The sequence below is a fragment of the Trichechus manatus genome, unplaced genomic scaffold (genome assembly GCF_000243295.1).
Source record: "Trichechus manatus latirostris isolate Lorelei unplaced genomic scaffold, TriManLat1.0 scaffold00054, whole genome shotgun sequence".
In the NCBI taxonomy this organism is placed as follows: Eukaryota; Metazoa; Chordata; class Mammalia; order Sirenia; family Trichechidae; genus Trichechus; species Trichechus manatus.
The window spans coordinates 11,795,979-11,823,759 of NW_004443990.1; the positions used below are offsets into that span (position 1 = coordinate 11,795,979).

General features: G+C 37.5%; 1 protein-coding gene across 9 annotated transcripts in view; it reads left to right on the top strand.

Annotated features, from left to right (window-relative positions):
• Positions 1–27,781, top strand: part of MBTD1 (mbt domain containing 1) — an 81,424-nt gene that overhangs the window by 13,934 nt on the left and 39,709 nt on the right. For 5 of the 9 annotated variants that reach the window (XM_023732746.1, XM_023732747.1, XM_023732749.1 and 2 more), the window contains 4 exons: positions 17,451–17,652; positions 20,766–20,905; positions 22,171–22,285; positions 23,350–23,435. In XM_023732746.1, coding sequence (XP_023588514.1) covers positions 17,499–17,652; positions 20,766–20,905; positions 22,171–22,285; positions 23,350–23,435 — 495 coding nt within the window. In that variant the 5' untranslated portion in view covers positions 17,451–17,498. Of the gene's footprint in view, positions 1–17,450; positions 17,653–17,756; positions 17,797–20,765; positions 20,906–22,170; positions 22,286–23,349; positions 23,436–27,781 lie in introns of those variants that run through there. The other 4 variants (XM_023732750.1, XM_023732742.1, XM_023732743.1 and 1 more) reach the window with 4 other exon arrangements.

Below are 27,781 nucleotides of genomic sequence, written 5' to 3' on the forward strand. Positions count from 1 at the left end.
AACTCGCATGAATGGCAAGAGGGAACCCATGGTAAATATTAAGTAATGTACCAGTAATAAAAACAATATGACAGAATTGAAATCAAGCATATTAGTCATATGAAGAAAGGAGGATTCCCTCACCAGTTATAAGAAACAGATTTTCAAATTGGCTCAAACATAAAAACTAAGCTTTATAACATAGACAAAAGACCCTCTTAAAACAGTGACTCAAAAAGGCTAAAAGGAATGAACAAAGATAAACCAGGCAAATGGAAACAGTAAGCAGGAATGGCAGTGCTGATACCAAAGTACAAGTCAACCCAAAATACATTAAATAAGGTAGAGGAGGACAGTTTATAATGCTGAAAGCTACAATTCACAATGAATACATAATAGGTTTAAGTATATTTACACAACAGATAACGTAGCGACCATCTATATAAAGCAACAACTGTTGGAAATGCAAAGAGAAATAAAGAAACAGTGAAAATAGAAGACTTCAATACTCTTAGAATAAAAAGAATGATAGTATTGTTAGTTGCCATCAAGTCATTTATAACTCATGGTAACCCTGTGTGCAGAATAGAAATGCTTCATAGGCTTTTCAAAGCGGTGACCTTTAAGAAGCAGTTTGCCAGGCCTGTCTTCCAAGGTACCTTTGGGTGGGTTTGAACTACCAACCTTTTGGCTAGCAGTGAAGCGCTTAACACATGCACCACCCAGGCTACTTTCAAGAATGGTATAAGAGGTTTATCAAGAAAGATGTAAAAGAGGTAAGCAACATAAAAAAAGCAGACCTTCAAGAAATAATCCAAGAAGCTGGACTGTATGAAGAACGCAGCATCTGGATTGAAGGAAGATTTATTAACAACCTCCGATATGTAGATGACGCAACTTTCTTTGCCAGAAGTGAAGAGAACTTGAATCAACTTGAATCCCTTACTGATGAAGGTCAGACTACAGCCTTAGGTATGGATTATGTCTCAACATAAAGAAAACAAAAATCTTCACAACTAGACCAATAGGCCAGAGCCCTTGTGGCATAGTGGTTAAGAATTCAGCTGCTAACCAAAAGGTTGGCAGTTTGAATCCACCAGCTGCTCCTTGGAAACCCTTTGGGGCCGTTCTCCCCTGTCCTGTAGGGTCACTGTCATGAATTGAATTGTGTCCCCAAAAAATATCTGTCAACTTGGCTGGGTCATGATTCCCAGTATTGTGTAATTGTGTACCATTTTGTAATCTAATGTGATTTCCTTATGTGTTGTAAATTCAGTCACCATGATCTAATAAGATGGATTAGCAGCAGTTATACTGATGAGATCTACAAGATTGGATAGTGTCTTAAGCCAGTCTCTTTTGAGATATAAAAGAAGCGAGCAGAGACCCATGGGAACCTCATACCACCAAGAAAGCAGAGTGCATCCTTTGGACCTGAGGTTTCTGTGCAGAGAAACTCCCAGACCAAGGGAAGACTGATGACACAGACCTTCCTCCAGAGCCAGTGGAGAAAGTGTTCCTCTGGAGCTGACGCCCTGAATTTAGACTTGTAGCCTGCTGGACTGTGAAAGAATAAACTTCTCTTTGTTAAAGCCATCCACTTGTGACGCTTCTATTATGGCAGCACTAGATGACTAAGACAGTCACTGTGAGTCGGAACTGACTGGATGGCACCTAACAACAACAGACCAGTAAGCAATATGATAAACAGAAAATATCAAAATTGTCAAAGATTTCATTTTACGTGGTTCAACAATCAACACTCATGGAAGCAGCAGTCAAGAAATCAAAGGACGTATTGCGTTGTGCAAATCTGCTGCAGAAGACCTCTTGAAAGTGTTAAAAAGCAAAGATGTTGCTTTGAGGAGTAAGGTACACCTGACCCAAGCCATGGTATTTTCAGTCACCTCAATGCATGCGAAAGCTGGACAGTGAACATGGAAGACGGAAGAAGAATTGACACGTTTGAATTATGATGTTGGCAAAGAATATTGAATATACCATGGACTGCCAGAAGAAGGAACAAATCTGTCTTGTAAGAAGTATAGCCAGAATGCTCCTTGGAAGTGAGGATGGCCAGACTTTGTCTCGCTTACTTTGGACATATCAGGAGGGACCAATCCCTGGAGAAGGATATTGTGCTTGGTAAAGTAGAGGGTTAGCGAAAAAGAGGAGAACCTTCAATAAGATGAATTGATGTAGTATATTCAGCAGTGAGCTCAAACATACCTAGTATTGTGAGGGTGGCACAGGACTGAGCAACATTTCATCCTGTTATACGTAGGGTCACTGTGAGTCGGAACCAACTCAATGGCAACTGATAACAACACGCTCTATAATAGATAACGTACTTTTTTTCAGGTGCACATAGAATGTATTTTAGGGCACAAACAAAAAACATCAGTAGGTTTCATATAAGGAAACAAGAAAAAAAAGCAAAAGAGCACTTCTACCTCAAAATTTAGAAACCTGTTATATGTTCACAGAAAGCCTTCTACAAGAATGTTCATAGCAGCCAAATCTGGAAATGGAGAATGGATTAAACAAAACTAACCTGTGGTGATAGAACTCATTGGGTGTCTGGGGAGGGAAGGGCAAGAGTGACTGGGAAGTGAAACGAGAGTTTTCTAGAGTGACAGAAAAGTGTCTTGCTATGGATCCAAAATTATGCTTTTTTAAAAATTATTATTAACATCTTAGGTAGGAAGGGTAGAACAAACAAATTACAGAATTTCTGAAAGGTAATGATAGTGAAAATATCAGAATCTATGGAGTATGTTTAAATAGTGAGCAGAAAAAATTCACAGCCCTAAACACCTATATCAATAAAAAATAAAAAGAATGAAAATAAATTCCCAACTTAGAAAGGAAAAGAACAACAAAGCCAAAAGAAAATGCAAGAAAAGAAATAATAAAAATAAAAGTAGGAATTAAGTAAACTGAAAAACTATACATCAAATTAATAATCCTGGAACTTTGGGGGAAAGCAATAGACAAAATAGAGAAGCCACTAGCTAAATAAGGTGGGTGGGGATGGATGGATAGATGGAAGGAAGGAAAGAAGATGGGAGAATTTCATGCTGACAAATGCGGAGGGAGTGCTAGAGTTGGAAAATTATCATTTGCAACCATAGTAATGTTTGTATTTGGCAAGAATTATCATTGAATGCTAAGTTGAAGGGAGAATTTCAATGAGAAACAGGGTATTTACATGTTTTATACTGTGTCCCCAAGATTGCATATTAGTTGCAAGGGCAGATAAGGTGAATATTCAGTGGAAAACGGCAGTCCCATGACAGGGTGATCAAATTAGCATTAGCCAAGAAACCTTTAGGTTCAGGGTTTAAAGAGTTATCTCAGGGCAGTCGTCTCCAGAGTCCTTCAGTCTCGACTGGTCCAGTAAGTCTGGATTTTTTAGTGCAGATAACTCCTGTGCTCAGTACTCTGTTCTTCAATCTAGAGGATAAGGAACTGCAAAGAAATCCTAAATTTTAATAAGATTTTTTCTTTTTGTTTTTTGTCTTTTTAGTGGTATGGGTGTAGCACTTCTGAAAGTTTTTAAGTGAATAGAATAATAGGATTGAGCAAATGAGTAAATATGTTAATTTTATTGGAAACCAGGGATCTCCCTATTGAAGAACAGGTACAAATAAGGTATGTGGGAAGGTAAGGAAAAGCTCCATGGGAATAGATTGGAATTGAAGCTATAAATGTGAACTCGTGATTTCTAAAATACTTATGTATGTATGTGTGTGTAACGTATGTCATCACATACATGGGTATATATATTTTAGCTCTGTCTACTGAAAGCGCCTAGAGGCAGAGGGAGACCACAGTAGCAATTAGCACACCTAGCATCGAGACTTTTATTTCTGATGCCATTCTCCACGAAAAGAAACAAAGGCTTTTCAGAGAAATGGTTAATTCCAGGCTTGTGGCAGAGCAATGAGTATAAGAAAGCAAGGAATTGGCTCAAAAAATGATAGGGATATAACAGCTACACAGGAGTCAGCTTGAAGGGACTCCCATTGGACAAATCTGGGATAATTTGAGCCCCCAGTAATTCAGAAAGGAAATGAATTATAAACCATCTGAAAAAATAGGAGTCCATGAGTTAATACTCATAATAAATGGATGAATAGGAGGAAGAAGGGGTCTCTTCTTTACAGAAGAATGCCCACTGATAAATATGGAGGGAGTGCTAGGGTCAAACATTATCATAGTTGAAGACTGGGTAGGACTCATCATTGAATGTTAAATCTGGGGTGAAACTTTGATAAGTAGCAGAATCTTTGTACAGTCTTTGTCTCCCCACAGATTGTTTATTTCAATGGAGAAAATGGTTAGAATACAGTGGAGAAACCAGTCCATACCTAGACCAGGTAATCAGAATTAACATCACCAGTAAGAGGCAGATGGATGTCATGCCTCTGAATTTCATACATTGTGAAGAACACAGTATCGGTTACGTAGCATTTTGACTGGAGATGTATAACCTGAATCTAATCATGAGAAAATAAAATAGGAGAATTTTTATTTTTAAAAAAGAGAGGAAATCTGTGCAGAGGCATTCCAAATAATTTGTGTAGATACTCCAGCCTAAATATTGAATATTTATGCCTAACTTCCCACTGCTTAAATGTGGGCCGCACATAGTCACTTCCTTTCATAGAGTACAGTATGGAAGGGGGAAGAAAAAGAGAACCTTATAGTAGAGAAACCTGGCACTGTCTCAACCAGGTGATCAAAGTCAACATCGATAGTGGTAAGTCATTACTGATGGCATATATTCTCAGTATGATGTAATGCAAATGGTACTTGTGAGATCTCCTCTCAAAAACATACAGCCCTAGTCTAACCATGAGAAAGCCATCACATATTCCCAGTAGAGGAACATTCTACGAAATAGTAATGCTCAGAACTGCCAAGATCATTAGAAACAGGGAAAGTCTGAGAAACTGTCACAGCTAAGTATAATGTGTCTTGGATGGGATCCTGGAACAGAAAAACACCTTAGTTAAAAACCAAGGAAATCTGGATGAAATAACGTTAGGTACTGATAACTTATCAATATTAGTTCATTAATTTTAACAAATGTGCTATAATTATATAAGATGGTAATAATAGAAGAAACTAGGTAGGGAATATGTGGGAACTCTACTATCTTATCAGTTTTTCTGTAAATCTAAAACTTCAAAAAAACAGGTATTAAAAATGAGGAGACTACGTTCTTTAAAAATGTCAAATGTCATGGAAAAAAGTCTCCTTCCAGATTAAAAAAGGCTAAGAGACATGACAAGTGAAATATGTGATCCTGGACTAGAGAAAAAAAATACCATAAAGGGTATTATTGGGTCAGTTGACAAAAGTGGAATAAGGATGGTAGATTAGATGAAAATACTAAATTAAATGTAAAGCTTCATGAAGATAGTAGCTGAGCTGTGATAATGTAAGAGAATGTCTTACTTACACTTACTTACTTACACTGAAGTATTTAAGGCATTGGGGCTCAACCATGGGTGATTTTGCCCCCTAAGGGACATTTTTGGTTGTCACAGCTAGGGGGAAGAGGAGATGCTACTGGTATCTGGTGGGTAGATGAGAGGAATGATGCTAAACATCCTATAATGCCAGGGACAGCCCCCCACAACAAAGAATTATGTGGCTGAAAATGTCAGTAGTGCTGAGATTGAGAAACAGTGAGCTATGCTGTTACCCTGCTTGAGAGATAAAGGGGCTTGGAGTATCCAAATTGCTCTCTTACTCTCAAATGGTTTGCGGGGGGAGGGGAGGAATATATATATGTACATACACATATCTACATATATATATGTTTTTTAGTGGTGTGGTATGGTATGTTTTAAAGTGTATCCCCAAGATTGCATATTAGCCGAAAGGGTAAATAAGGTGCATATCACAACCTGCAATATGCAGATGACACAACCTTGCTGCTGAAAGTGAAAAGGACTTGTGATGAAGTCAAAGACTACAGCATTCAGTATGGGTTACACCTCACATAGAAGAAACAAAAATCCTCGTAACTGGACCAGTAAGCAGCATCATGATTAACAGAGAAGATATTGAAGTTGTCAAGGATTTCATTTTACTTGGATCCACAATAAACGCCCATGGAAGCAACAGTCAAGAAATCGAATGATGTATATCACATTGGGCACATCTGCTGCAAAAGACCTCTTTAAAGTCTTCAAAGCAAAAATGTCACTTTGAGGAGGACTAAGGTGTGCCTGACCCAAGCCATGGTGTTTTCAGTCACCTCATACGTATGCGAAAGCTGGGCAGTGAATAAGGAAGACGAAAGAAGAATTGATGCCTTTGAATTATGGTGTTGGCAAAGAATATTGAATATTACACGGACTGCTAGAAGAAGGAACAGATCTGTCTTGAAAGAAGTACAGCCAGGCGTGCTACTTAGAAATGAGGATGGCAAGACTTCGTTTCTCATACTTTGGACTTGTTATCAGAAGGGAACGGTCCCTGCAGAAGGACATCATGCTTGGTAGAGAAGAGGGTCAGCGAAAAAGAGGAAGACCTTCAATGAGATGGATTGACACAGTGGCTTCAACAGAGAGCTCAGACATAGCAACGTTTGTGAGAGTGGCGCAGAACCAGGCAGCGTTTTGTTCTGTTGTAGATACAGTCTGTTGTACCTTGGGTCGCTATGAGTCAGAATCAACTGGACTGCTCCTAACAAGAGCAACATACAGTGGAAAACAGGACAATCCCTTAACAGGATAATCAAAATTTGCATACCTAAGAAACCTTTAGGTTCAGGGTTTAAAGAGTATCTCAGGGCAGTAGTCTCAGGGAGTTCTTTATAATATAATGTATTTGATGTTAGTTGCCACCTTGTGTGTAGAGTAGAACTGCTCCATAGGGTTTTCAAGGCTGTGACCTTTTGGAAGCAGATCACCAGGCCTTCTAAGGAGCCTCTGGGTGGGTTTGAACCACCAACCTTTTCGTTAGTAGTCTAGTGCGTAACCATTGGCAACACCCAGGGACTCCTGTGTGTATAGAGAGAGTAATAAACGGGACAAAATGTTAACACTTGGTATTCTTTATACTGTTAGAACTTCTGTAAGTTATAATTTGTAAATAAAAGTTAAAAATTCATATTAAAAATATCAACTATCTACTATCACCATCCTTAAAGTAGAGGGGATATACTCTCATATTAAAGGAGAGTCAGTGAATTAAGCCTATAAAAAATAAAAAATGTATAACTCTGCTAGTAAGTATAAGTAGACATTTGCCTTTTTATCCCTAGCCCCCAAGCTTTTTATTCAAGTTGTTTTTTTTTAAAAAACTTGTTTTTGTTTTTTTAATTTGTTTTTTAATTGTTTTTATTATCTCATCAGGAAATGGGGAATCATGTTTTCACACTTACCCAACTCATTGCCTTAATTATGTCACAATTTTTTGTTAAATCATTAGCATTTATACAACTATATAAATAGTATTTATTGCTGCTCAGGCAGTCAGTATACTGTTTCATTTCTGGTACAACTTTTTTTCCTGGAGTTAATAATTGTTTGGGTTTTTTTCCCCCATTTGGTTAGTATTGGAAGTATCTGTTGCCCTTTTTTCAAATTCTCTAGCAGACTCTGTCAAACACAAAGATTCGTTTTTTCCTGGAACCCCTCCAGAGCCATCATCCATCCTCCTGCTCTAGTATACTCTGGTTGCTTTCTAGGCCCTGTACAGTTGTTATCCTAGGACATGCTTTTATCGTTGTCTGGGAATTCCCTTTACCTGTCCTCCATGGGTCTCTTAGTTCATAAATCATCATCGTCCTCTTTCTTAGTTACTCTGATGTTATGAGAAAGCACATCTTCCAGTAATTTCCTGAGAAAAGAAAACATAAGAACTAAGCTTTTTGAAACCTGGCATATCTGAAATTATCTTTATTCTACCACTGTACTTGCTCGATAGTTTGACTGGATGTAGTTTTTTATTAAAGTAAAGTTGACGTAAAATAAGTTACATATCTTTAAAATGTACAGTTTGATAAGTTTTGATATGAATAGACTCACGAAATCACCACAATCAAGATAATGAGGATACGCATCACCCCAAGTTTTCTCATGCCCCTTTGAAATACCCACCCCTTCCTCCATCCCCAGGTAACTACTGATCTGTTTTCTGTCATTATATATTAGTTTGCATTTTCTAGAATTTTATATAAATGGAATCATAGAGTAGGTACTTTTTTTAAGGAGAAGGTCTGGCTTTCACTCAGCATAATTATTTTGATATCCATCCATGTCATGTGTATCAGTAATTTCTTCCTTTTTACTGCCGAGTAGCAAAATGGAATTATTTTATGGGTATACCATGGTTTGTTTATTCGTTCATCTTTTAATAGACATTCAGACTGTTTCCAGTTTTTGGCTATTATGGCCATTCACGTGTAAGTCATTGTATGGACATACACTTTCAGTTCTCTTAGATACATATCTAGGAGTGAAGTGGGAGTGATAGGTGGTTTATGTTTAACTTTTTAAGAAACTACCTGTTTTCCAAAGTGCTTATAGCATTTTATATTTCCACCAGCAGCATATGAGAGTTCCATTTGCTCCATTATGGTTACTTTTTTTGTTTATTTAAAGTCATTCTATTAGGTGTATAGCAATAGCTCATTGTAGTTTTAATTTGCATTTTCCCAGTGATTAATGATGTTGAGCATCTTTTTGTGTGCTTATTTGCCATCATAGTATCTTTGAGAAGTGTTTGTTTAGATCTTTTGCCTGTTGTTATTTTTGGGTTGTGTTGTTTGTTTTCTTATTGCTGAGTTTTAAAAGTTACATATTCTGCGTACAAATCCATTATCAAGTATGTTATTTGTAAATATTTTCTCCCAGTCTGTGGCTAGTCTTATTTTCTTAACCATGTTTCAGAGAGCAGAAGTGATTTATTTTGATGAAGTCCAATTTATCAAATTTTATTTTTTTTATGCATTATGTTTTTGGTGTCACATCTGAAAAACTTTTTGCTTAACCCAAGGGCATGAAGATTTTCTCTTAGGTTTTCTAAAGTTGTATAGTTTTAGCTCGTACATTTAGATCTGTGATCCATTTTGAATTAATTTTTGTATGTGGTGTGAAGGTGATTGTCATCGATTGAATTACGTCCCCCCAAAAATATATGTATCATTTTGGCTGGGCCACAATTCCCAGTATTGTGTGATTGTCCTCCATTTTGTGATTGTAATTTTATGTTATAGAGGACTAGGGTGGGATTGTTACACCACCTTTACCCAGGTCACATCCCTGATCCAGTGTAAAGGGAGTTTCCCTGGGGTGTGGGCTGCACCACCTTTTATCTCAAGAGATGAAAAGGAAAGGGAAGCAGCAGAGAAGGGGACCTCATACCACGAAGAAAGCAGTGATGGGAGTAGAGTGCATCCTTTGGGCCTGGGGTCCCTGTGCGGAGAAGCTCCTAGTCCAGGAAAGATTGATGAGAAGGACGACAGAGAGAGAAAGCCTTCCCCTGGCGCTGACGCCCTGCATTTGGACTTCTAGCCTACCAGACTGAGAAAATAAATTTTTCTTTGCTAAAGCCCTCCACTTGTGGTATTTCTGTCATAGCAGCACTAGATGACTAAACCTGTGATCAAAATTGTTTTGTTAGGTTTTGTTTTGCATATGAGTATTTAAATGTTCCAACACCATTTGTTGAAAAGAATATCTTTTCTCTGCTGAATTGCCTTTGCACCCTTGTCAAAAATCAATTGACCATAGGTGTATGGGTCTAATTCTGGACCCTCTGTTCTGTTTGTTCCATTGATCAGTTTGTCTAAGTATTACAGAGTCCAGAACTAAGTCTTCCTGTTTTTTTTTTTTTTGTTTTTCCGAAGTTTGTTTTAGCTATTCTACATCTTTTTTGAAGTTCCATGTGAATTTTAGGATCAGCTTGTCATTTTGTACAAAAAAGTGTGCTGTGGTTTTGATTGAATTTCATTAAATATGTAAATCAATTTGGGAAGAATTAGCATTTTAACAATACCGATTCATCTGATCCATGAACATGGCACATCACTCCATTTACTTAGATCTTTAATTTCTCATCGTAATGTTCATAAGCATGTCAAAGACTCTGAGATGCCTTGAAGTAAGAATTGCCTAAACTTATTTGACCACGGCATTTTTTTTTTCAGGTTTACTTTTTTTTAATTGTGTTTTAGGTGAAAGTTTACAGCTCAAGTTAATTTCTCATACAAAAATTTATATGCATATTGTTTTATAACATTAGTTGCAGTCCCTACAATGTGACAGCAGACTCGCCTTTCCGCCCCAGGTTCCCTGTGTCCATTTGATCAGTTCCTGTCCCTTCTTGCTTTCTCATCTTGCTTTTGGACAGTAGCTGCCCATTTGGTCTCATGTATCTGATTGAACTAAGAAGCACATTCCTCATTTGTATTATTTTTTGTTTTATTCTCCTGTCTAATCTTTGTCTGAAGAGTGGGCTTTGGGAATAGTTTCAGTGCTGGGTTAACAGTGCGTCCAGGGGCCATAGTTTCAAGGATTCTTCTATTCTCTGTCGGACCATTAAGTCTGGTCTTTTTACGTGAATTTGAGTTCTGTTCTACGTTTTTTTCCTCCTCCATCAAGGACTCTCGGTTGTGTTCCCTGTCAGGGCAGTCATTGGTGGTACCTGAACACCATCTAGTTCTTCTGGTGTCAGGCTGGTGGAGTCTCTGGCTCATGCGGTCCTTTAGTCCTTTGGGCTGATGTTTTCCTTGTATCTTTGGTTTTCTTCATTCTCCTTTGCTCCAAGTGGAATGGAACCAGTTGATGTATCTTAGATGGTCGCTCACAAGTTTTTAAGACCCCAGACGCCACTCACCAAAGTGGGATGTAGAACATTTTCTTAATAAAGTTTGTTATGCCAATTGACCTAGATGTCCTGCGAAACTATGGTCCCAGGCAGGCACTTTTTTTTTTTTTAAACATTAATAGCCTGTAATTATTGAAACCAAGATTTTTATATAATCATTAATCTCCTGAAATTTCAAGGTTATACTCTCTGACAAATGGGTCAGAATTAGATATTCTGGGTTGCCATTTAAAGATCAGTAAAATATGTATTATTTTATGTTATTTTTTTACTGATCTTAGTCTGACCCCGTGCATCTGTCAGTTTGTGGTACTATGGAGGCTTATGTGTTGCTGTGATGCTGGAAGCTATACTACTGGTATTCAAATAGCAGCAGGGTCACCCATGGCAGACAGGTTTCAGCTGAGCTTCCAGACTAAGACACACTAGAAAGAAGGACCCAGCGGTCTACTTCTGAAAGGAATTAGCCAGTGAAAACCTTATGAATAGCAGCAGAACATTGTCTGATGTAGTGCCGGAAGATGAGCCCCTCACGCTGGAAGACACTCAAAATAACAACTTGGGAAGAGCTGCGTCTTCAAAGTAGAGTTGACCTTAATGATGTGGATGGAGTCAAGCTTTCGGGACCTTCATCTGCTAATTTAGCACAACAAAATGAGAAGAAACAACTGCAAATGTCCATTAATAATTGGAACCTGGAATGTACAAAGTATGAATCTAGGAAAATTGAAAATCCTCAGAAATGAAATAGAACGCATACAGATTGATATCCTAGGTATTAGTGAACTGAAATGGACTGGTATTGGTCATTTTGAGTTGGACAGTCATATAGTCTACTATGCCGGGAATGACAACTTGAAGAGGAATGGGGTCGCATTCATCGTCAAAAAGAACATTTCAAGATCTAGCCTGAAGTACAACACTGTCAGTGATAGGATGATATCCATATGCCTATAAGGAAGACCAGTTAATATGACTATTATTCAAATTTACTCACCAACCACTATGGCTAAAGATGAAGTTGAAGATTTTTACCAACTTCTGCAGTCTGAAATTGATCGAACATGCAATTAGGATGCACTGATAATTACTGGTAATTGGAATGAATGCGAAAGTTGGAAACAAAGAAGACGTTATTGGTAGTTGGAAAATACGGCCTTGGTGATAGAAACAGTGCCAGAGATCGCATGATTGAATTTTGCAAGACCAGTGACTTCTTCATTGCAAATACCTTTTTTCACCAAATAAGTGGTAAATATACACATGGACCTTGCCAGATGGACTATGCAGGAATCAGTTCTACTACATCTGTGGAAAGAGACGATAGAAAAGCTCAATATCATCAATCACCACAAGGCCAGGGGCCGACTGCAGATCAGACTATCAGTTACTCATATGCAAGTTCAAGTTGAAACTGAAGAAAATTAGAACAAGTCCATGAGAACCAAAGTACGACTTTGAGTATATCCCACCTGAATTTAGATACCATCTCAAGAGTAGATTTGACACGTTGAACACTAATGACCGAAGACCAGACAAGTTGTGGAATGACATCAAGGACATCATACGTGAAGAAAGCAAGAGGTCAATGAAAAGACAGGAGAAAAAGAAAAGACCTAAATGGATGTGAGAAGAGACTCTGAAACTTTCTCTTGAATGTCGAGTAGCTAAAGCAAAAGAAAGAAATGATGAAGTAAAAGAGCTGAACAGAAGATTTCAAAGGGTGACTGGAGAAGACTAAGTAAAGTATTATAATGAAATGTGGGAAGACCTGGAGATAGAAAACCAAAAAGGAAGAACATGCTCAGCATTTCTCAAGCTGAAAGAACTGAAGAAAAAATTTCAAGCCTCGAGTTGCATTGCTAAAGGATTCTACGGGCAAAATATTAAACAACACAGGAAGTATCAAAAGAAGATAGAAGGAATACACAGTCACTGTATCAAAAAGAATTGGTCAGTGTTCAACCATTTCAGGGTAACGTGATCAGGAACCGATGGTACTGAAGGAAGAAGTCCAAGCTGCACTGAAGGTATTGGCAAAAAACAAGGCTCTGGGAATGGACAGAATACCAATTGGTATGTTTCAACAAATGGATCCAGCTCTGGAAGTGCTCACTCGTCTATGCCAAGAAATTTGGAAGACAGCTAGCTAGCCAACCAACTGGAAGAGATCCATATTTATGCTTGTTCCCAAGAAAGGTGATCCAATCGAATGCAGAAATTATCAAATAATATCATTAATGTCACAGACAAGTAAAATTTTCCTGAAGATCATTCAAAAGCAGCTGCAGCAGTACATCGACAAGGAACTTCCAGAAATTCAAGCCAGATTCAGAAGAGGACGTAGAACCAGGGATATCCTTGCTGATGTCAGATGGATCCTGGTTGAAAGCAGAGAATAGTAGAAAGTTGTTTACCTATGTTTTATTGACTATGCTAAGGCATTCGGCTGTGTGGATCATAACAAATTATGGATGACATTGCAGAGAAGGGGAATTCCAGAACACTTAATTGTGCTCATGAGAAATCTGTACATGGATCAAGAGGCAGTTATTCAAACAGAGCAAGGAGATACTGCATGGTTTAAAGTCAGGAAATGTGTGCGTCCGGATTGTATCCTTTCACCATACCTATTCAGTCTGTATGCTGAGCAGATAATCTGAGAATCTGGACTATATGAAGAAGAACGGGGCATCAGGATTGGAGGAAGACTCATTAACAACCTGTGTTATGCGTATGACACAACCTTGCTGAAAGCGAAGAGCACTTGAAGAGCTTACAAAGACCACAGCCTTTGGGATGGTTTCAACCTCGACATAAAGAAAACAGAAATCCTCACAACTGGACCAGTAAGCAACATAATGATAAATGGAGAAAAGATTGAAGTTGTCAAGGATTTCATTTTCCTTGGATCCACAGTCAACACCCATGGAAGCAGCAGTCAAGAAATCAAAAGATGCATTGCACTGAGCAAATCGGCTGCAAGAGAGCTCTTTAAAGTGTTAAAAAGCAAAGATGTCACCTTGAGAACTAAGGTGCGCCCAACCCAAGCCATGGTGTTTTCAGTTGTCTCATATGCATGCGAAAGCTGGACAATGAATAAGGAAGAGTGAAGAAGAACTGACGCCTTTGAATAGTGTTGTCAGCGAAGAATACCGAATATACCATGGACTGCCAAAAGAACGAACAGATCTGTCTTGGAAGAAGTGCGAGCAGAATGCTCCTTGGAAGCAAGGATGGCGAGACTACGTCTCACATACTTTGGACATGTTACCAGGAGGGATCAGTCCCTGGAGAAGGACATCATGCTTGGTAAAGTAGAGGGTCAGCAAAATGAGAGTGGCTGCAACAGTGGGCTCTAGCATAGCAACCATTTTGAGGATGGCACAGTGTTCTGTTCTGTTCTTTTGTACATGGGTTCGCTGTGAGTTGGAAACGACTCGACAGTACCTAACAACAACAAAATACGCATTGGCTGCTAACTGAGTTGGCTGTAAAGTTGACAAGCTTATATGAAAACTTATGAGTATAAAAGGTCACCACTGCGTGGAGGTGGGCCATGTGAATTTATTAGAACTTAAAACTTTAGCCAGTGTTTACTAAGTGTGTATACCAGGCACCATAGTAAGTATTTTCATAATATCTTTCCATTGCCCTCAGGGAAAACACAGAGCTCAATTCCTTACCCTATCCTACAAGGCATTCGTGATCTAGCCACTACTTCCTCCTCTGAGTGCCCACACTTTTCACACTGAGCACCAGCCACACTGGCCTTTCTGTTCCTCTGAAGTGCCAACTTTATTCCAGCCAGAAAATCTTTGTCTTGCTCTTTCCTTGCCTAGAACTTTCCAGCACTCAATATTCAAATGGCTGCCTATTTTGTTCTTCACTGTCCTCCTTCACTGAGGCCTTTCCTCACCACTGAATCTCAGTTAACTGCCCCTGCCTTAGTTACTCTTCCATCACATGGCCCTGTTTGGTTTTCTTCATCACTTTTGTCTCTGAAATTCTTGCCTGTTTGTTTGATTATATAATTATTGCCCTCTCCCCCCAGTAGACTTTGGGGAAATGGGTCATAGCAAATTCTGATTTTTTGAAGATACATTTGGTATATAGAAATAGGTGAAAATTATTCAGAACCAAATCTAGTAAATAAGATCGGTGATTGTCTTAGTTATCTGTTGCTGCTATAACAGAAATACCAGAAGTGGATGGCTTTCACAAAGAGAAGTTTATTCTTTCACAGTAAAGTAGGCTAAAAGTCCAAATTCAGGGCATCAGTTCCAGGGGGAAGCATTCTCTATCAGCCTTCTCATCAGTGTCCCCACGGACTAGGAGCTTCTCCACACAGGGACCCCAGGTCCAAATGATGCACTCTGCTCCCAGCACTGCTTTCTTGGTGGTATGAGGTCCCCATCTCTCTGCTAGCTTCCCTTTCCTTTTATCTCTTGTAAGATAAAAGGTGGTGCAGGCCATACCCCAGGGAAACTCCGTTTACATTGAATCAGGGATGTGAGCTTCGTAAAGGTGTTACAATCCCACCCTAATCCTCTGTAATGTAAAATTGCAATCACGAAATGGAGGACAACCACACAATACTGGGAATCATGGCCCAGCCAAATTGATACACACGTTTTTGGGGGGATATAATTCAAGCCATGACAGTGATCAAGCTAGGGAAAACTGTTGGGGGAGCAGGAACAATAAGTCTGAAGCAACCACAATCAATAAGTTTTTCTTTTAAAATTGGATCTAAAAGAAGAGTACTAAAAAAGGTTCAGGGTTTTGGCAGTGTTATTAGAGCATGTGTGGAGCCTCCCAAGGGGATTTCTTAAAAGACAGTGTTCATTTGGACATATAGTATCTCCAGTGTGTGGGTTAAGGAACTATTTTTGATGCTTTCATAGTCATACCTGACACAAGTGAAAATCAGTTTCCCATCCATGCAAACATTTAATACTGGTGTCATGGATTGAATTGTGTCCCCCAAAAATATCTGTCACCTTGCCTGGGTCATGATTCCCAGTATTGTATGATTGTGTAATCTGATGTGATTTCCATATGTATTGGAAGCTTTGTCACTGTGATGAGGTTATATGTGATTTCCTTATGTGTTGGAAGCTCTATCACTATGATGAGGTTTACAACATTAGATAGTGTCTTAATCCAATCTCTTTTGAGATATAAAAGAGAGAAGCGAGCAGAGACACATGGGAACCTCACACCACCAAGAAAGCAGTGCCAGGAGCAGAGTGTGTCCTTTGCACCTGAGGTTCCTGCGCTGAGGTGCTCCCAGACCAAGGGAAGACTGATGCATCACAAGGACCTTCCTCCAGAGCTGACAGACAGAGAAAGCCTTCTCCTGGAGCTGATGCCCTGAATTTGGACTTGTAGCCCACTGGACTGTGAGAGAATAAACTTCTCTTTGCTAAAGCCATCCACTTGTGGTGTTTCTTCTGTTAGAGCAGCACTAGCTGACAAAGACAGCTAGCATACCTGAACATGATACGATCTCATTTTATTCCATAAAACTAAGAGATGTATGTGGATGGTTTTGTCTTACCAAGCTTTGGGTAACATATTTCAGCTTTGTTACTGTTCGTAGATTACCATAAAGAAATTAAACTGCCAGAATTAAGAAATGATATGTATAGTGAATTGATAAGGATGTCAAATCCTATAGATTTTTAGTTCTAGTAGTTTCCATCTCTGCAATTATAACTCACTGCATGTTTAGTGATGATACAAGCTTTTCCATTTCAAAGACCTTCGTTTGATTTTTTTTTTCTTTTCATTATTTCTTATTCTCTTTTGCCTTCTCACTAGAACTTTTGGAACTTATTTCTGGGAGAGTTGGGGTAGTGGTATTAGTTTTTTTATTGTTATTTGTGGCTTAAGTGAGGGAACATACATTGTAGGAAACACAGGAAGTTAGCATTCATTAAAGATGATGTGGTATCTTTGTAGTTTCCTTCAAAAAGGAAATAGTAATAATAACTGATGATAAAAAGTGAGATAATTATCATTATATTAAAGAGGAAAATGAAATAGGGTTATAAATGTGGAAATATTATCTCCTATAACTTTTGAAATAGTTAATATCTAAAAATTGTCTCTCGAATACAAAATTCTCAATCCTTCCAGAACTCTTAGCAGTAGCAGTCAAAATCACTGATTTTTTAAAGCATCTCTATTTTCTGGGAACTCTAAATTAGTGTAGAAATTTATAATTTTAGAGATGAAAGGCAAATTAAGAAATTATCTGATCTAATCTCTCATTTTTACAGAGAATAAGTTTTTATAGAAGAGAAGTGACACACTTAGTTTAAGGCAGGCATGGATTACATGATGGTCTTCTGATTCCCATTCAGTGTTCTTTCCATTATTATTATTCATTATTACTTGCTTATATGGGTAGGTAGTAGATTTGTGCCTCAGGGAAGTGGAGGGCTCCATTCTGAGACAAGTGTTTAGTTTTTCATGATAAAATAAAATGATCATTTACCAAAGCTAGGTTTTCATTTGTCAAATCTCATATACCAAAATTTTAGCTAAGGTCTTTCAGGGGGTATGTATGAGTGCTATGTCATGTATTATTGTTTTCTTCTACCTTTAAGACTGAACATTCTTCACGACCTGAAAGGAAAAGAAGAGACTCGTTCGGGATGTTTGACGGTTATGATAGCTGCAGTGAGGATACAAGTAGCAGCTCCAGCTCTGAGGAGAGTGAAGAAGAAGTTGCTCCTTTACCTTCAAATCTCCCAATTATCAAAAACAATGGGCAGGTCTACACATACCCAGATGGTAAATCTGGCATGGGTGAGTATTTACAGTCTTCACCTTTTATATAACTTCACATGTAAGGGTTGGATTTTGTTTTGATTCAGTTTCTTTTGTCATTTCCCTTCCTTAAACATTTAAAGAGCAGTTTGCAGAGATAAAGCCTGAAATTTAGAGTTCCAGGTAAGATCACTGGGTTTAAGTTTGATCTCTTTGTTTTGCCTAGCTACCTTCTGATGGAAGGAAAATAGAAAAAAATATAAACAATAGGTCATTGAGAAACTTGACCTGGACATAAATACACTAATTAGATATTAAATCCCTAAGTAACGTCTAGAGTCATTTTCTTACAGAGTTGAAAGATTTTTAAGATAGGGCTCTCCTTTGTTAACAATTTTTTATTAGAAGTTTTCTGTTTTAACACTTCCAGTGATAGGACACTCTTTAACTCAGAAAATAGTTTCCTTTTTTAGCATCTCTAATTATTAGAATATTCTTTATATTGAACCAAAATTATCCTTGCTCTAAGTTTTGTCCTTTGATCTTAATTTTGCTTTTTAAAGATACACAGAATAAGTTCCTTGTTACAATAACATCTCTTCCCACTAGAACATTCTTAGTGGCCCTGGTTGCTTCAGCGGTTTCTTGTAGTATCACAGAGATTTAATTCATCAGTATCTGGGCATACTTCAAATTATTAACCTTCCTTTTAACATGGTCCCCAGAACTAAAAGCAGAACTGTATTTTCACTCAAATAACACACGCATTATATGTTATTGCCAACCACGCAACACCCCCTCACCTCCTCATCCTCGCACTATTTTCCTAAGCTTGCTGTGCTGTGCATTATATACGTGGATGCGTTATTTGAGAAGAATATGGTAATTTAGATGTGGTGGTAGGATGACTCACTCTGGTTTTCCCAGGGGACTGTCCTGGTTTTTACATTGAAAGTCCTGCATCCCGGAAAACCCCTCAGTGCGGAGCAAACCAGAGTGGTTGGTCACCCTGTTTGATAAAATGTAGTTTAGAATTTATCTCCCTTTTTCAGAACACTGTTTTCATTTGTGCCACCCAAATTGCTTTAATTTTTTTGAAACTAATACTGAATTTACAGATAGCTGAAACCTTTTGATGTAAAGCAGTTTTCTGGTTTATACTTTCGCAGTTAATTTTTTTTTTAGACACAAAGTATAGGACTTTGAATCTCTCCATGTAACCTTTTTCTTAATAAATGTCAGTCTTCTTAGAAGTTTTTGATTGCTACTTCTGTCATCTGATGTTGAATGCTGTGTCATCTAATCTTTCAGTTTTACATCATCTGCAGATTTGATAGCCAATGCACAGAGCTATGCACACTGTATCTACAGACTTCACTCCGTTTATCAGGACCCATTAGATTAGTAGGTTAAATAGATTTTAATAAGTTAAAATCTAAGTGTTTTCTACTCTAGTTTATATTTCTCAATCCTTATTGACAAAGATGAGAAATGTTATCAAAAGTATTAACTCCTACTACTATATCCTTGTGCCATGGTTTAGTTACAACATTTCAGTCTGGTAGTTTTATCACAAAAGAAAATAAGGCTTATTGAAGCTTTATATGTGCCAGCCTCTATTCTAAATATTAGAGATTTAGGAATGAACAACATAGAATAAGGTCCCTGCCCTGATGGAGCTTACATCCTAGTCATGAGAATTCTACTGTGGCGTGTGTAATTCTTGGCAAGGATTCACTGTCCTCTTGGGATCACAACTTTTTATGTAGGTGGTCACATACCTTTTTAATAATCTGTTCTGGAATTTTTAGAGCAGAAAAACATTCACTTTTTTCCTCTCATTAGACAACCTTTGTCTCTCACTTTTTGACACCTTATCTTTTTTCTGTGATTCCTCGTAGATTATAAGTACTGATTACACTACAGGTCCCTCCAATTTAATTGTTTGGAGGGAGACTTAAACACACTCAGGCAGTTGTTTACTGTGTTACTCTCTATCCTTTTTGAACTTCAGTTCTTCTGAATCTTGTTCTTCTAATTCTGCCCTTTAGATTATTCTCCGTTGTGCTTGTTTACAAAATAGGCACAATACCAGTCAGAGTTCCACTGTTTCCGTCTATTACTGGTTAATAATTACAGGACCTACTTCAAGCTTTGAAACTATCTCTTCCTTGTTGGCCCTTAAACATAACTTAAAAAAATCTTATTATTGCCTTTAGCATTTTTCCACGTGTTCCTCTTTTAGGTTTCAGCCTTTGCAGTATTTTTAGACTTGTGCAGCCCTTTGTATTAATCTTTGGTTATATTGCACTTCTTCTTGTTTTTTATTTATAATCCCTTCAAAAGCTGGAACTCATCATACTTTCACAAGTATATGAGGATGTCAGGCATATGATAGGTGCTAAGGAAATGTTAGCAGACTCTGACTCATATCTGTTTGTGTGTCTTTTGAGTCTTTAGCCTTTCAGACCTTGAGCTGGAGCTTAAGGAGCCCTTAGCCATGACATCATATGGCTCTTTTCTCCCAACTTTTGTATAAGCTTTTCCATTGTATGCATAGCAGATAGAAGAAATTTTCAAGTCAGATTTTTAAATTAAAATATTTACATAGAAAATCTTCATCTAAAACACAATAAAATTTAAAAATATATATATTTAATAACGAACACTACCACCAATCAAAAGGAAGCCAGCTGTATTTTGCATACATACAAAATAAAAGATTGATTACAATAAAAAAATAAAACAAGCTATAGAAAAGCAATAAGGCAGTCCCATCAAGTTCCAGCTCTCACGTTTCACTGTATATGAGACCAAATGATCAACAATTACTTTACAAAGATGAGAATGTAAGGGGGCAGGGAAACTAGATTAATGGAAACGAAACAACCAGAACAAAAATATTGAGATATTCACGCATTGTGAAGAATGTAACCAGTGTCACTGAACGAAACTGAACAGCTTGTGTAGAAGGTGTTGAATGGGAACCTAACCTGCTGTGTAAACCTTCACTGAAAACATTATAAGATATAATATGTATATATATACACTTATGTAAATATTTAAAGAAATTTTTAAAGTGATAGGTTAAAAAATGATCATAAAAATTGATTGTATGATCATAACACCAGTGTTTTTATTTTATGAATTAGCTACCTGTGAGATGTGTGGGATGGTTGGCGTGCGAGATGCTTTTTACTCTAAAACAAAGCGTTTCTGCAGCGTTTCATGCTCAAGAAGTTATTCATCAAACTCCAAGAAGGCAAGCATTTTGGCCAGACTTCAGGTAACGGTACAGAAACTTTCTTGTTCTTTATATATGTTATTTCTCTGGCTTTCTACCTGTCGTTTGATTGTGATTCACTGCACTCCACCCCTGCCCAGTTGGCCCCTTACCATTTTACACCTGCATTTTTAGGAAATATGTAAACCCCAAAGTTCGTTCAGTGTAGAAAATTCAAAAACTATTATAAATAGGCAAGGTATACTGTCCAAAATGATTTTTTTAACTGTTTGTGTCAGTGAAATAAAAATGCTCACCTGTTTTCCAAATAAGTATAAAAACAGTAGATTCCTTTTTATGTACAAAAATTGAAGCCATTTTCTTTTCTTCCGTTTGTTTTCTTTTGAGTTAACATCAAGGTAAAATCTTTGAACATTTGGGGAGAAACGATTTACCCTTTGATTGCAGCTCATTTGCTACCTTGGCTAAATGTAAATTGATTAATCCAACCAATTTTTTTTTTAAACTTTCATGGAAAAAATATCTTTCTTCAAATGTACATCATTACGTACAAAATGATTGAATACTTGACTATTTGACTAAGTTGCTACTGTTGTAGCATATAAACAACTTTTTAAAGGTGTAACATTAATTGATTTCTGTAACTATTTTATTTGGGTGATCACATTTTTCTTACTCTTTTTTAACTTCTTATTGTGATCATTACGTAGCACTGAGAGGGCTATTTAACTCCCTCAACTTAAGGAAATACATCACTTAGATGTATTTCTATATTTCAGATAGACAGTACCTAAAGATCCTGAGCAGTGGTCTGTACCCAAATGGATGGCAGTTTGTCACACTGTGAATTTGGCCCATGATCATTTTGTCATTGATCTTTTGCGTTAGCGCTAAAGGTATAAACCTCAGTCACTTGCTCTTTGAACATTAAATTATTTTCTCTTACCATGTAAATAGCAATGCTTGGCAACCTGCATGAGTGAATAACCACTGGTTTTATCTACTATAAAAAAGAAGTATCCACCACAGCCTATATTTTAACATCTTATGGGATGTAATTTTTTATTAACATATTAATTTGCATATTGCTGTTTTAGTCTAAGCCAGCTCTGCTACTTATGTTAGATATCTACATTGTAGCAGAACTTAGAAAAAAATCTTCCTGTTGAAATTCCTTGTATGTTTCCTCTGCTTTAATAATGTTCTAAACCCTCGGTGTTTACTTAAGCAGAATGAGTAGTATGCAGTCAAGTTAATTTTGGTGGTCGGGGGAATGGAAAAGAATCCTATTTACTTAACTCTTCTTGTTTTAGGGTAAGCCTCCAACAAAGAAAGCAAAAGTTCTTCAGAAACAACCTTTAGTTGCTAAACTAGCAGCATATGCGCAGTATCAAGCTACCTTGCAAAATCAAGCAAAGACTAAAGCAGGTAATATGGGTGATGGTAATAAATGTGAGAGATTTGATATTGATGTAGTATCTAGTTTTAATTAATGACATTTTAATTTCCGATTCTGTTTAACTAAGTTACTATAAATGCTCTATTAGTACATTATGACACTAGGCTTCCTGGTGGTGGTTTGGTTTCAATAAATTATTCTGGAACAAAATAGTTGAATTCACAAGTTCCAATCCTTAAGTGGCAGTCCCCTTAATATAAATGTTTTTTATTTGGTTTATTTATTTTATGTACTGAATGTGCTGTGGTAGGGAACATTGTGCACATAATGGACAAAGATATAGGATATTCAGCAGGCTTCAAAGGAATTGGGAGAGTAGAATAATAAGAGGAAGAGATTGAAGAAAGGACCATTTCCAATAGAAGATTCTTAAGAGAAGTACGAAGGCAAGGAAGTAAAAGAGAATGAGGTGATATTAAAAACTCTAGTGGATGCAGTAGGTGGTAGATAGCGGGTAGATACCTCACAGAGGTGCCCAGTAAATGCTGGGTGGGAATTAAAGCAAAAGCAGCCATAGTAGTTTTTATTCTTGTGGACGCACCTGCTTTCAGCTGTCCTTTGCTTCCCATACCTGGAGAGCTTGTACTTCCCAAGAAGCATGTGTTGTGTATAGAAGACTTAAGCTGCAATTTGTTTGCAAACATGACATATGCTAAAGCTCATGTTTCTTTAGAGAAGTTCTTCAGTCTTTAAAAACAGAAAGTAAACTTTCTTTAAAAGGAACAAATTAATTTTGTATCCTTTCATGTTTTTAAATAATAAAATCAGTTGCCATCAAGTTGATTCCAGCTCATGGTGACCCCATGTGTGTCAGAGTAGAACTGTGCTTCATAGAGTTTTCAATGGCTAATTTTTTGAAAGTAGATCACCAGGCCTTTTTTCCAAGGCACCTCTGGGTTGATTTGAACTGCCAATCTTTTAGGTAGCAACCAAGCACCTTAATATTTGCTCCACCCAGAGACTCTTAAATAATAACCTTCTTATAAGTGAAAGATTTGAGAGTTGTAATATACCTAAATTCATTTTGTTTCAGCAGCAGTCTCCATGGAAGGTTTCAGCTGGGGTAACTACATCAATAGCAATAGCTTTATAGCAGCTCCAGTTACCTGTTTTAAACATGTGAGTATAGAATTTCTCACCTTCTTATTTTGAAATGTTTATTCATTACTTAAATCTGAAGGTACAGTAAAACCTAAGCATCTTACTCTGAGAAGGTCTTTGTTTTATGTATTGTAATGGAAATATATCTTCTTTATTAATTATTATAATAAATTAATAATTATTAATCGCTAAAAATTTCTGTAAGCTTTGCAACTAAAAACTTCCCATGAAGAAATTGCTATTTGAAATTATTTTAAACCAGGAAAAAGTACTTGTCTCAACCACTTTTCATAATATGGTGACGAATGAAAATCCTAGTTTTATATGTGAAGACAGCTGCATATTGACAATTTCATATGGTTCAACCTAATATTAGAAACCATTCTTCGTGTATATTACCTAAATCTTTGTGAGTCCACCTGATGATTCAAAAAAGGAAGCACCTGGTCTGATAGAGACTGGAGAAACCACAGGAATACAGCCCCAGACACCCTTGTAACTCAGTACTGAAGACATTCTTAAAGTTCACCCTTCAGCCAAAGATTAGACAGGCCCATAAAACAAACAGTAACACAAGTAGTTCAACTATATATACGAGACTAAATGAGCACACCAGCCTAAAAGCAAAGACGAGAAGGCAGGAAGGGACAGGAAAGCTGGATGAATGGAAATGGGGAACCCAAGGTTGAGAAGAGGATAATGTTGGCACATCATGGGGTTGGCAGCCAGTGTCACAAAACAGTTTGTGTGTTAATTGTTTAATGAGAAACTAATCTGCTCTGTAAACTTTGACCTAAAGCACAATTAAAAAAAAAAAAAAGAAGAAGCACTTTTCTTTTCATTTGTTTTTCTCTCCAAATGTAAAATCACAAAAACAAAGGAAAAATATTAATAATGTAGTATCATGGGCTCAAATATGTGATATGTATTCACGGGAAGCACTTTGAAAGATATTCTTTTAGCAAGTAGATTATTACAGAGTATCCAAAGTAATTCAGAATTGTCTTGAAATGTGCCTGATGACAAGTTCTAATTCATTCCTTTTAATTACGTTATCTGTGATTAATTTTCTCCAATCCTTTTTTAAGTATTAAACTACAAGTTGAATTTATATTTAAAGGTTCTATTTTCTACTGTCCAGGTATGTAAGAAGAAAAAGAGAATTTATAAAATTAGTGGATGAGATTTTTGTTTACAGTTAATGTTCTGTTAACTTAGAACTTTAAGCATCAGCATGTGAAGAAAACTGAGCTTGAGTTCCTGCTGTGGAAATCCAAATGTATTTTCATTTACTCATGGCCAGCAAGGGAACTTGATCAAAGCCAAGCAGTTTAATTCAATGATAGAAATACCATTTATTAATTTACTAGTTTTTGTTCTTGAAAGTACAGGTGCTAAGCCTTTAGTGGCATGCTGATTATCTGAACCAACCTAAATGGAATTGTAAATACTGGATCTCACTCAGTGTAAAGTATGTGATTTGTTTTGCTGTAATGTTGAGTGTTATCTCTGTGAGGTATGTTAAATGCATGTAACAGCAGCTTTAAAGAGAAATACCAAGCAAATCTTTCACTCTGTTCTCTTGGCATAGTGCCTTCTGCTGCTAAGAAGTTCAGAATTAGATATGTTGCTCAGTTACAGTAACTTTCATCCCAGAGTCGTGGAACCTTTGTCTGTTGCCTACTTCTAAATGCCCTTTATCTCTCTTAATATCCTTATTTTAACAATCTGGGGTTTGTTTTAATATCCTAAGCCATGTCAGGCCATCTTATATAAGCAGGCAGGATATAAATAAATAGCATTTCAAAGCCCCCAGAGTATAATCTTTTATTATATATCCATAACCTATGAATAGTAATACTATATTTAAGTTTTTTTGCAAGAAAACCTCTATTACAGTAATTAAACAATTTTGTTTTCAGCTTTGCATTTATGAGATTAATGCACTCTATCATATAGGATGGAGCAGCAGCCTTAGTCTTATTATTGAGATGGTAATTGTCTTAGTCATCTAGTGCTGCTATAACAGAAATACCACAGGTGGATGGCTTTAACAAAGAGAAGCTTATTCTTTTACAGTCCAGTAGGCTACAAGTCCAAATTCAGGGCATCAGCTCCAGGAGTAGGCTTTTCTCTCTTTCGGCTCTGGAGGAAGGTCCTTATGATGCATCAGTCTTCCCTTGGTCTCAGAGCATCTCAGCACAGGAACCTCAGGTCCAAAGGACATGCTCTGCTCCCAGCACTGCTTTCTTGGTGGTATGAGGTCCTCCTGTGTCTCTGCTCACTTCTCTTATATCTCAAAGGAGATTGGCTTAAGACACTGTCTAGTCTTGTAGACTTCATCAGTATAACTGCCGCTAATCCATCTTACTACATCATAGTGATAGAGTTTACAACACATAAGTAAATCACATCAGATTACAAAATGGTACACAATCATACAGTACTGGGAATCATGACCCAGCCAAGTTGACAGATATTTTTGGGGCACACAATTCAATCCATGACAGTAATATAGTACTTCCTCTTTCTCACTAAAAAGTGAGGCATCTGTCTCTCAAGTATATGAACCCAGTGTGTTCCTGCTCCACTCACTTTTCTTTACTGCCTTCTCATCAAATAGGAGTAATTTATATTGGTAATTCCTTGATGGTTTTTTACTTTAACCAACATTATCATTTGAAGCTATTTGGTTTAGGAGGTCAGACCTCATGCTAAGCTTTGATTTTATTCCTTTAGAGTTAACTCTGTGGTTCTCCCCCCGAGGTAGTTTTCTGAATCCCTAAAAGTTAGTAGCTCTGACTTTAGAAAACCTATAGTACTGCTCGGAGTACAGAATCCTGCCTTGTATCATCTGTGTCTTTCAAGATTTGATACCTGCTCAAACACTGGTTCATTGGGGGCCCTTTCCTTCCTTCCTCCAAACTCTTAATCTGCCTTCTCTCCCACTTGAGCACAAACTGAGAGCCTTTCCGTGCTCCTAGGGGATTCTTTTTCAAACATAATTTACAAAAAAATCCAGTGTGTAAAAGGGAGCATTGCTGTTCTGTGATTGAATCAGGAACTGGGGGGAAGGGGAATGACAGAGCCCTGACTGCCTTGCTTCTGTAGTTTAACCCAACCTCATCTCCTGGAGTAAGGATCCCAGATAAACAGTTTATATCTTCCAGTACTTGAATACTACAATTAGTTCTAAAATTACAGAATTTCAAGAGCACAGATTTCCTCCTTCCATGGCTGTAATGGTGAAGATTGTGTGTCAGCTTGGTTGGGCCATGATTCTCAGTATTTAAATGTGATCACTCCCATGATGAGATCTGCTGTGAGTAGCCAGTCAGTTGAAAGCGAGTTTCCTTGGGGCCTGCATCCAAATATAAGCAGACGTACTGTCTTTTTGCTCACTCTGGATCTTGCGGTAGCCTCCTGTTTGTCTGACCTCCGGTTCTTGGGACTTGAGCTGTCAGCTTATCTGCCCATCTTGGGATTCGTCAATCTTTACAGCTTGTGTGTGAGAGCCCAGCTCTCCAATCTGCCGATCTTGGGTTCAGCACCTGCAGCTATGTGAATTGGGAGAAGACTCTATCCTGATCCACAGACTTGGGGCATGCCAGCCTCTACAATCATGTGAGCCGTTTCTGTGGTATAAATCTCTCTATATGTGTATTTACACATTTTACTGGTTTTGCTTCTCTGGAGAACCAAGCCTAAGACAGTGGCCTATGTTTAAACTCCTAGGAATGAAGGTTCTGCAAATTACATGATAAGAATATATCCTCTTTTTAATTTCTGTGATAACACATAGTGGGTTATACTCATGTACAACAGTATCTGACAGTGGTTTGTTTGTTTATAATTTAATCAGCAATGGAAATCTAGCCAATGTGGACATTTAATATATCTATTCCTTAATAATCTGTATATTGTGATGACTATATATCTGGTATAGTTTTCATTTTACCTAGGTGGTAGTTTTCAGACTTTTTTTTTTTTTTTCTTTTTTTCTTTTTTTCAAGCATCAGAACTCCCCTCCCACACACACTTTTTCCCTGACAAACTGTTAAGTCACCCTTCAGAACATAGCTAGGATAATGTTATGAATTGTGTCCCCCAAGAATATGTGTTGCAAATCCTAACCACTGTGCCTTTGGTGGTGCAGTGGTTAAGAGCCACAGCTGCTAACCAAACCAAAAGGTCAGCAGTTCAAATCCACCAGCTGCTCCTTGGAAACCCTGTGGGGCAGTTCTCCTGTATCCTGTAGGATCGCTATGAGTTCGAATCGACTCGATGGCAACGAGTGGTTTTTTTGGTTATGCCTGTGGTTATAATCCCATTTGGGAATGAGTTGTCTTTGTTAACATTAGTAA